The sequence below is a fragment of the Psammomys obesus genome, unplaced genomic scaffold (genome assembly GCF_907164565.1).
Source record: "Psammomys obesus unplaced genomic scaffold, mPsaObe1.curated_primary_1811, whole genome shotgun sequence".
Classification (NCBI taxonomy): Eukaryota; Metazoa; Chordata; class Mammalia; order Rodentia; family Muridae; genus Psammomys; species Psammomys obesus.
Genome location: NW_026596101.1, coordinates 1,092,018 through 1,102,485, shown reverse-complemented (window position 1 = coordinate 1,102,485; position 10,468 = coordinate 1,092,018). Strand labels below are relative to the sequence as shown.

General features: G+C 47.9%; 1 protein-coding gene across 1 annotated transcript; it reads left to right on the top strand.

Annotated features, from left to right (window-relative positions):
• The first annotated feature begins 146 nt into the window (after positions 1-146).
• On the top strand, positions 147-10,253 carry Arpc4 (actin related protein 2/3 complex subunit 4). Its single transcript, XM_055628454.1, has 6 exons — positions 147-304; positions 2,852-2,970; positions 4,023-4,134; positions 5,835-5,930; positions 7,052-7,222; positions 9,385-10,253. Exons 1-6 carry the CDS (start codon positions 302-304, stop codon positions 9,388-9,390), a joined length of 507 nt encoding a protein of 168 aa, XP_055484429.1. The 5' UTR covers positions 147-301; the 3' UTR covers positions 9,391-10,253.
• Positions 10,254-10,468: the final 215 nt, after the last annotated feature.

Genomic DNA, 10,468 nt, shown 5'->3' with positions numbered 1-10,468 from the left:
CCCATGGGGGGAGGCTACAGCCACAGCGACAAGAAGCAAAGGCGCTGGCGAGAGATGTGTGGAAACCCAAGGGCACTCGATTGATATTTAGTTGCTACAGGCCTTCTACAAGTCCCAGCGGTCCCAGCGTGAAGTCGCCCCAGAGATCCGGACGTCATTCGGCGCTTCCTCCCCGGTCCCGTCTAGATGGTCCCGCCCGGAAGTGCTGGCGGAGACTGCGGCTGCGCCTCTCGCGAAAGGGCAGGCGCCGCGGGGCCTGGCACTTCCGTACTTCCGCTTTCCGGCCCAGACAGCGCCCGCGATGGTGAGAGTCCCGGGGCTGGGGCCCTCCTTGTGTCTTTCTTGGAGAGGCTGTGGGTCTGGGGGAGATACTGCTCGCCGCTAGGACTTGCGGCCGGAGGTTGCCCTGGGATAAGGGGACACGATGAGGATGGGGAGACAGAGGGTGGAGCCAGAGCCGAGGCGAGGAGGAAGGGGCGAGCTGGGAGGCCGGAACAGGCCCCGAGACTTCCAGGTTGGGCATCCCCGGTAGGGATGGCCTCTCCCCGAAGTTTGGAGGAGGCAGGAAACGGGGTTGCTAGGCCTGTACTGGCGACTCGCAGCCGAGGAAGGACCGCTGAGGAATGCAGCGGTGCCTCTTCCTCCACGGTAGAGATTCACTAAGTACACTCCTGTCTTCTTGCATTCACGGTCCTCCGAGGCAAGTGTCCACTTCTCCTTATTACCTTCTTGGTCCCTCTAGCCTTGCTTCCAACACTCAGTGAAGGTTGTGTGGGGTTGCCTCCAGATGGAGACTCCTTCCTAGCGCGGTACACTGTTGACCCGAATGTGTGAAAACGCTGATAACCGCCGGTCCTTCCCTTCCAGGGGATGCCCGGCTTTGGTATCTTTGGGTGCTCCTTGCAGTTGTGTCCCTGGCTCACACGTTCACTCTCCTACTGCTTTCCTGGCCTGCTTTGATGACCTGAGTTCTGAAGACTGGACTGCTTGTCACTCTCCCATAAATCTACTCTTTGGGGAGATACCTTGAAATTAGGCCTTCTTGTTGAAAAGATGACTTTTGTACAAGCTTTTCTAAACTTTTTCTTTTTCCAATGCCACGTCCTAACTGGTTCCATTCCTCAGCCTGAAAGCCGTTTCCTTTTCTCTGATTGAGGAGATAGTAATTAATTTTTAAGCATTCAAGTTGATTGTATGGTTTCTTCATACACCTGTTCACTAAAGGGTAAAAATCACAGTGCTGGCCATCAAAAGGCAGGTTTTCTCTCTATGAATTTTGACAAAATAATCATATAGCCACTACCACTGATTTCTTCCCTTCCAGTTTCACCTCTTCTTGGTTGACATATAAATAGAATTCTCTAGTACAGTGACAGAACCCACTGCTGAGCTACATGACCGCTGTATTTTAGTTGTGTATTTTAGCCTTTATCCCCTCTGTCTGTCGGTGGGATGCTGTGCTTGTCTCCACTGCCCCAGTCTGTACTCAGTACCTCTTCTCTGGGGGTCTCACTTCCCTCTCCATTCTCCAGAGAACCTCTGTGTAGCTGTAGTCATGTAACTTCCTCCTCAGAAAGTCCCAATGCTTCCTGATACATTGAGAGAAAAACTAACTCAGTGGACCAGCATTCTAGATTCTCTGGGGTTTTTCCCAGCCTACCATTTCAACCTGATCTGTGCAATTTAAAGTGATTCTTACATACAGAGACATTGTACTCATTCATACTTTTGAAAGTCTTAGTGCTCTTTTTTTTTTTTTTTTTTTTAAGTCTAGCCCTGCTTATGTTAGTTCATTTGTTCATTTACTTTACAGGAAATTTGAATGACACTAAGTATTGGAGGCACTGAGCTAGATACAACCTGCATAACTGAATAAAGTTAATGTCTTCAGATAATGAGAATTACAGACTAGTGAAGGGAAATTTATTTAACAAAATACGTGAAGAATGTCTTGTGAATTATGTGTAAAGTGTACATACCATAAATAAAATAGATTCAGCCAGGGGGAAGTAAAAAAGGCAACTTTGAGGAAGGAAGAGGCCTTCCCTACTAAGCTGAGCTCTGCCGGGCAAGAGCAAGGAGGAGGAAAGAGTGCAGGTGATGGCCCAGCCTGTGATAAGCCCTGAGGGGAGAGAGAATTTGACTGAGCTATAATGTAGCTGATCGCTATACCTGACCTTGTCCACTCTACTAAGAATGTCCATGTTGTACTTTTTCTCATTATAAGATCCTCCTGATCCTGTATCTACTCAAAACTAATTTCTTCATACAGTCTAGATTATTTATAAGCCTAGTTACTTTCTATTTTGCCTTCTGTTAGCCCTTGTGATCCTTACTCGTTTGAGACATTTGAGGGCAGACGTGATCTGACTGAACTCCTAGCATGCCCAGGACATTTGTCAGTGTAGTGAGCAGACCTGGGGGCCTGGATCTCTCTAGATGAGCATTACCCTGCTCTGACACTGGTGGCTCTTGGGCCTGTGTAATTCTGTTATGCATCCCAGGAGAGTGGGCAGCATGGCTTTTCTCTTTCCATTTGTGTCCCTAGTACCTCCACCCCCATCCCTGGGTCATGACAGTTTTTTCTCCACACTTTGTTAAATGTCAAGCAGAATTATTTGCTGCTGGGAAACACTGTTATAGACATTGACTGGACTGGACTGGACTGCACCTGGAAGGCTGGCTACATTTTGCTCTGCGTATATTGTTCTGGGTGTATTTTGTTCAGGCCACGCCTGAAGCCTTCAGTATTGCCTATTCTGTAGAAGCCGCAGTGGTAGGGATGCGGGGAATGGGATTGGTTTTCGAGGCAGATTCTAATCCTTCCTATATCTTGGGTTTATTTCTGCAGACTGCCACTCTCCGCCCTTACCTTAGTGCCGTGCGGGCCACACTGCAGGCTGCCCTCTGCCTGGAGAACTTCTCCTCCCAGGTTGTGGAACGACACAACAAGCCAGAGGTCGAAGTCAGGTAGGGAAGGAGAAGGTCAGAGTGGGGCTGAGGAGAACAGCTCCCAAGAGTAGACCCTGTTCGTGGGGTTCCCTGAATCGATGCTCTGGACTGCCGATACCTTCAGTGGTATTTGTCTTGCTGCCAGATGAATGATGGATCCAAATATGGGAATTAGGGTCAGTGGCCTGACAGGCCGCACAATCCATGGGAAACATACCCCGAAGTGGTGCTTCTTAGAGCAGAGCTGTGGAGAAGTGTCTTCGATAGCGTTACTGAGGCCACTAGCAGCTCTAGAAGAGGCCACAGGATTTAGTTCTTAGAGATGACATTTCTATACATTATTAATGTAAGGATCAAGACTTGACTCTTACACCCAAATACTCCATATTTTGAAAGCATTCTTCTCTTGACTGGTTTTCATTTCATAAATAAATATTCTTCCTCTGAAATTTCACTTGGCAAGATGACACGACTGCTAATCCCAGCACATGAGAGATGTGGTTCTATTAAACCGCAGCGACAGGGACAGCCTCAGCTACATAGCAGGTCTTCCCTCAAGAAACCAAAAGAAAGCCAGGTACGGTGACTGACGCCTGTCATCCCAGCACTTGAGGTGGCAGAAACAGGCAGATCTCTGTGAATTCAAGGCCAGCCTGGTCTACAAAGCAAGACCAAGACAGCCAAAGCTACACAGAAAAACTGTCTCGAAAAACCAAACCAAAACAGAAACCAAAAGAGGGAAAAATCTGGGATATATGTAGTTGGGATAAGCCATGTTCCTACATTAGACCATAAAGTTTTTTTTCCCCCTAGGGATTGAACCCAGGCCTTTGGGCATGCTAGACACACTCCACAGCTGAACCATATCCCCTTTCCCAAAGTGACTGATATGACCCAAATGATTTCAGTGTTAGGATGGACGTTACTGTTTGATATACATGAAATACTGTGTGCTATTACTTGATAAACATGGCTTTCACTAGGCGTTTCAAATGATGCAGACTCCCCATGTACCTTTAAAATACCTAGAGAGTCAGTGGCATCCGTGTCCTTTGATTTTGTGTTTTTAGGAGTAGCAAAGAACTCCTATTGCAGCCTGTTACCATCAGCAGGAATGAGAAGGAAAAGGTTCTGATTGAGGGCTCCATCAATTCTGTCCGGGTCAGCATTGCTGTGAAACAGGTGAGTCACCAGCGAGAGGGGCAGAGTTAGGAGTGCTCATCACAGCCAGCAATCCCATCTGAATGGTCATCGAGCTAGGTTTAGAGCCTGCTTTCAGGAATTGACTTGGGATGATGGTTGGCCCAAGCAAACAGGTACAGCCAGGTAAGGTGGCATGTGCCTATAACCCTAGCACTTGGAAGGCTGAGACTGAGGATAGAAGGCCCAAGGCTAGCCTGGGCCACTTGGTGAGTCCCTGTCTGAAAAAGAAAGCAGAAAGCCAGTCAGTAGAATGAAACGACAGCAACTCTGTTGCATAGGCCTTGCCCTGAATTTTGAACAAGGAAGTAGCGGGCAAGCCCATGGGGCCAATTGAGCAAGTTTCTAACTGGTAATGGTTATGTGCATTAGAGCAATTCCTGCACTGGTTTGATAGCCATAGTTTCCCAAACTGCCATTTGTTTAAAATAACAGAAGCTACAACACATACACACGTACAAAATTCTCAAAAAAAAAAAAAAAAAAGACCAGACCATCCAATCTAGCTTGTCTCTTAGAAACAGATATGTAGGACAACAGTGTGTGGGGTGATTCATCCAAAATCAGGAAAAAAAAATGCCAACAAGAACAGTAGCAAACTATCGTAACTAAAGATCTGTCAGACAGCAGTTACCCAGACAAGTATCATTGCATTTTCTTTGTGTATTTTCTCTACTAGTTTTACAGTTGGAGAATCTCCTTCTCGGTCTTTTATCCATCTTGAGTTAATTTTTGTATATGGCATAAGATAAGGGTCTAGTTTCATTCTTCCACATGGAAATGTTCAGTTGGGACATTTTGTTGGAGAAATTCTTGCCATTATGTGACCGTAGTGCTTTTGATGGAAATCAGTTGACTATAAATATTTCAGTTTCTTTCTGAGCCCTCTGTCCCATTCATACATGTTCCAGTTCATACATGTATAAAACAGTTGCCCACATGTCTACCACAAAGGTCTGGGCATTACTGTCTCTGTATCACTTGATTGTTTTCTTGTTTTTGTTTTTTTTAATTTGAGCTATATTCTATTTCCGATTTGGAAAGAAACTTTTGAGTCCTAAATGGGAAAACAGTATCATTTGTTCTTCCCTATCAGACAACTCTAAAAATAACAATCAAAACAAAACAATGTTACAATTCAGATTTGCCACTTGTTGCCTGTGAGAGAGTCAGGGTGAAAAGGAAGGTGAGTAAGCAGTGAGCTGGGCGGCTGGGGCTTATGATGGTGTCTGATTGCCCAAGTGCAGAGTAACCAGAAGAATTGATTTGGGGATTGTTGGATTTTACTATTGTTGAAGCAGATAATTGTTGATACTTCCAGTTGAGGAAGTCTCTGATACCCAGTTGGTGTGTGCCACCAGTGTTGAGAAAGGCCACAGTGGTCGTGACCTGAGAAAGTTCAGGCAGCTTCCAATTAAGGTGTGGGCTCCCATGGAGCTGATGAAAGATGCGGGTTTGCCAGAGTTTCCTCATTGGTGTGAGACGAGATCTCAGTAACACTTGTTAAGATAGAGTGCCCTGGTAAGGCCTTCCTTTCGGTCAGCTGCAGATGCTGCAGTTCAGAGATCAGCAGTCTTCATTGCTGCCAGTCCGCTCTGCAGTGTCTGCTACCCTGGGAAGGCACTGGGGCCAGAAAGCCAGGTTCAGGGTACTTTGACTTTGAGACTCTTTGCTGTCACCAGGCTGATGAGATTGAGAAGATTTTATGCCATAAGTTCATGCGCTTCATGATGATGCGAGCAGAAAACTTCTTTATCCTTCGAAGGAAACCTGTGGAGGTGAGACCAGTGTTCCTGCTCCGTTGTAATTCCCATAATGTTATCTCTGGCTGGCCCCGGATTGTTTCTTTTTGTGGTACTGGGGATGGAACCCAAGGCCTTGCACAGCTGGGCAAATTACTGTGCTACTCTGGGTCTGTAGGATTGTAGCCCAGGGGCTGCTGCCTCTCCAGCTGTGGGGTATCGCTGCCTGGGCTGAGTCAGCCTGTACCGGGTACCAGGGAGACAAAAGCCCAGGAGGAGGTAGGTCTGTGCAGCACCCTCCTTCTCAGAACCTTGGGGCTGGTCATAGACAAAACAGTGACTTCAGGATTCTTCCTGAGCTGGTGTGTGGTGGGCATGCCTATACTCCTGTTTTGGGGAGGCTAAGGCAGAAGAATCAGGAGTTTGAGACGAGCGTAAGCTACACTTTGGTATGTATCTAAGAGAGGGGAAGAAAGAAGGAAAACATAACAAATTTTCCTACCAACTGAAATCTAGCCTCCCAAAGCCACAATAAACAGTGAATTGCTTGCTGTGAGCCTTTGTATTTAAAGGTACTCAAATCCATCCATGGGCTCCCTGCCAGGTCTCCCTGGTGACCTAGAAGCCACCATGTTAGAGCAGCAGAGACATCACCCAACACACTGAATGTCAGTTCTTCACCTTGAGCCACCTCTCTCCAGCCTCACTCTAATGCCTGGGGCCACTAGAGCTCTCTCTCACACGGCCTCCTGAAGTAGACAGCTCTGGTCAGTTCTGTTCTGTTTTGTTTTGTTTTCCTTTTTTTAAACTGTTGGGTTCTCTGAAATAAGATTTGTAGTCCCTTTAATTCCTGTGGCTCATTTCAAATACAGGACTGTCTGTGCCACAGCCTTTCAGGGACATCTGACTTAGCACACAGTTTTGAACTGGGTTCTATTGTTTGGGTTCAGCAGACACAGAACGCACACTCACCCATACTCCCCCTATCCCTCACCCCCAAGCAAGTTGGATTGCTGACTAAAGGGGGAATATATAGTTTGGGAGAAAATGGTAGCTAGTTGGAAGCCTGTGTGTGCGTGGGGAAAGGTGACAGCCAAGTGTCCCTAGGGGGTTAATTTTGTCTTTTGTTTTCCTTCCTTACTGGCTTTCCAAACTAGGGGTATGACATCAGCTTTCTCATCACCAACTTCCACACGGAACAGATGTACAAACACAAATTGGTGGACTTTGTAATCCACTTCATGGAGGAGATTGACAAGGAGATCAGTGAGATGAAGCTGTCGGTCAATGCCCGGGCCCGTATTGTGGCTGAGGAGTTCCTCAAGAATGTGAGTAGGGTCTCACCACTTGGTGCCACAGGTGGAAGAAGCCATGGGTTCTGGGAATGTGGTGGCACTGACAAGATAGTCCTGAGTCCCCTCAGACCTGTAACGTAGGCAGGGGCTTTGAAATTTGAAACACAGGCCAAAGATTCCATCCCTGAGAGCCCCAAGAATCTTCTATTTCTGCAAGTCTGGGAGGCAAGTCTCTGGTGGAAATACAGGCATGAATTCTGTATTTTCCAGTTCTGCGTAGTCCCTGCCTGTCTTAGTTCACCCCCAAGTGAAGAAGATACAGTGCTTTGTGACTCTTCTGAGAGCATAGGACGGACAATTACTCATGTAACCATCCACTTCTCGAACAGACTAAATATTTTTCGTCAGTGTCTGTTTCCCAGGCTTACCACTCTGGTTTCTTCCACATGTTTCCCATCCCTCCTAGCTCATGGCCATCTAGCTGAAAGGACTGCAGTGCTCTGAAGAGGAGGGATTGTTTACACTGCAGAGCTGGTGCATATCTTTGGCTAGTGATTCAGATCAGCCCATTGCCTTCTCTAGTTTGTTGACACATTCCACTCAGAGCTATCTGATCCCTTCATGGTAGAGTTAGTGTTTGTGCCTCCTGGTGCTTGCAGACCTGAGGGAGCTCAGAATCCTAAAAATGGAAATGACACCCACTTCCCCTGGGGTTTAATTATCCTGTGGGTGGCCAGCGCACCAGGCAGTGTTGTTTATGCTCATAAATCAGACCCAAGTGTGGGCCTGGCTCCTCTCCTTTCTCCAGGCATGTCACTGAACTGCTCAGCTAAGCCTGGTTGCCTCAGCTGGGAGATGAGGGCGGCGCTAATACATGCCTTTCAGGGAGGTTGGGCGTTAAGCTCACGTGAGAGTGCCCAGTACATAAACTTCCAGGTATGGGAACACCAGAGTTTCAGGACAGATCATAAAGTCCTCAAGCTTCATTTGACCAAGAGGAAACAGTGCTTGTCCCAGTTTAGTATTTGGCTTAATTACTCAGTGATCATTTGTGTGTGTGTGTCAGAGAGGGGAGGGAGAATGCCCACAGATTCTAGGACAGGGTATCTAATCCCCTGGGACTGGAGCTATAGGAGCTGACTGATGTGGGTGCTGGGACTGACCTCAAGTCCTCCAGAGGGAGCGGTACATCTTCAGTAAGTCATTTCTCCAGTATTTATTGTCTAAGTCTCCGAGGTGAAGTTGCCTGCCCAGTGTCCAACTAATAACTGGAAGAAGGGGAATGTAGAGTGGGCTAAGCCTCTATGATAGGGCCATAGCGTCCGGCAGTACTTCAGAGTCACTCGGCAGTGTGTGTGTCTGAGGTGGGCTTGGTGGAGCACGGTAGCACTTAACTCTGGAAAGGGTTGCTGCCAGGCAGCTGCAGCCTATTACTGCCTCACTGTCCTACTTTTTCTTCTGGAGCTTGGAGTCAAACCAAACTGAAGGCTTTGCCTGTGCTGCCCTAGCCCTGCAACTGGGCTGTGTCCCCACCCCGCTTTTTACTTTGAGTTTGAGTTTGAATCTTGTTATGTAGTCCCAGGAGTCCTCCAATTTGCAGTCAGCCCCTCAGCCTCTGTAGTAGCTGGAAATGTACTCACATAGCCAGGCTGGAACAAACTGTTCAAATGAATCCCCAAATATGGATTTGGTAGTGGTATCTGTTGCCTTCAAAGTTGACAGCTAATTCATACCTTTGAACATCATGTGGCCTGGTGTTGGACTATGCTCACTTACCAAACAGTCTCTGGTTTAGCGTCTAGGACTGTTCTTGACACTGTGGGGATACCTGAAGGTAGAAAAGATTTTCTTCTTGTCTTGTCCCTTCCCTTCTCTTTGCCTTCCTGTCTCTCTAGGTAGAAGACAGGATAAACAGGTGGCCTAGGTTCCCCTGAATTTACTTTGTGGCTGAGGATGGCCTTGAACTCCTGATCCTTGTTCCTCCACTTTCCTGAATCTAGGGTTGTGAGTGGGTGCTGCCACAGGGAACAGAAAGCTCTTCTAAGGCCTGTTGTGGTTGGACAGTCACTCAGAGTTTAACCTAAAGTACGAGACCTTGTCACTTTCTCCTTGGCTTATAGAACCTGGAAGCAGCAGCTCGACTCTATCACCAGCGTATGATGACCCCACTCATTGCCCGTCATTTTTTTTGACAGTTTTAGACCATCTGGCTGGATGTTGTGGCCTTCCCTCTCGGCCTCCCCTGTGTCTCTGCGTGTCTGCGAAGGTGTCCTGGAATCATTCCCCGGAGCAGCAGTGCAGCAGCAGCAGGAAGCTGGGTTGGGTGGGCATTGGCTGCGGGAGGCGGGTGTGGTGTGCTTGCTAGCTGTGCAGGAAGGCAGCAGCGGACCTGCCTCGCGGTCACACATGTCTGGTCAGGCTGGCTTCTGATGTTCAGTCCGCTGGGCTGGGACAGACTTTTTTTTTAATGTCTTGAAACCTAAACTCTGTGCTTGTAGAAGACTGTACCCTTTTTGTCTTTTTTTTTTTTTTTTTTTTTTTTTTTAAAAAAAAAACAACCTCCACCTCCAGTGGCTGTGACTGGCCCCAGTGATTGTACCTTATTGGTCGCTGTGGTCTGGGCGGGCCTGGAGCCAGAAGGCGACTATTTTTCCCATGCCACCCAGGTGGGGAGAGAGGGAAGTTTCTGATCCCGGTTTCTCTTCATTGCTGTCTTACTCACAAGCCTTCTTGGGCCCTGTAGAGGTGGTAAGGCCCCTCTACTATCTTTCTGAGTTCTGCCTGAAGATGGCCTCTGCACTGGTTGGGAACAAGGGCTGAATCCATGATTGCCGGGCAGGCCTAGGAGCTGGGGCCCAGAAGCCAGGCCTCCCAGCTGAGAGGCCCCAAGGCTTGCCTGTCTGGGTACAGTGCCTGTGCTGGAGGTGCAGAGGTGAGTCCTTTGAGTGCCCAACTGGGTCTTGCCTGCTCTGGCTCCTCTGCTCCCGCGCTCGCTGTCTCTGATTCTGATGAATCCTCCCTTACCCTAATTAAAGTCTCTTCCTGCCCTTTTGGGGCTGCATGAGGTCTGTGTTCTGTGTATGTGTGTGGAAGGACAGATGTTTTTATCCCTGGAGCCATGTGGCTGGCTTTTGAGTCTGGAGCAGTCTACCAGACAATTTTGTCATTGATCCCTGCCAAGGGCCTCAACACAAGAGACCTTCACTGCAGCCAGGTAGCAAAATTCTGAAGGTGGTCTCTGCCTGAACAGAGACGCCCTGCTTTCCACATGCTTCCATT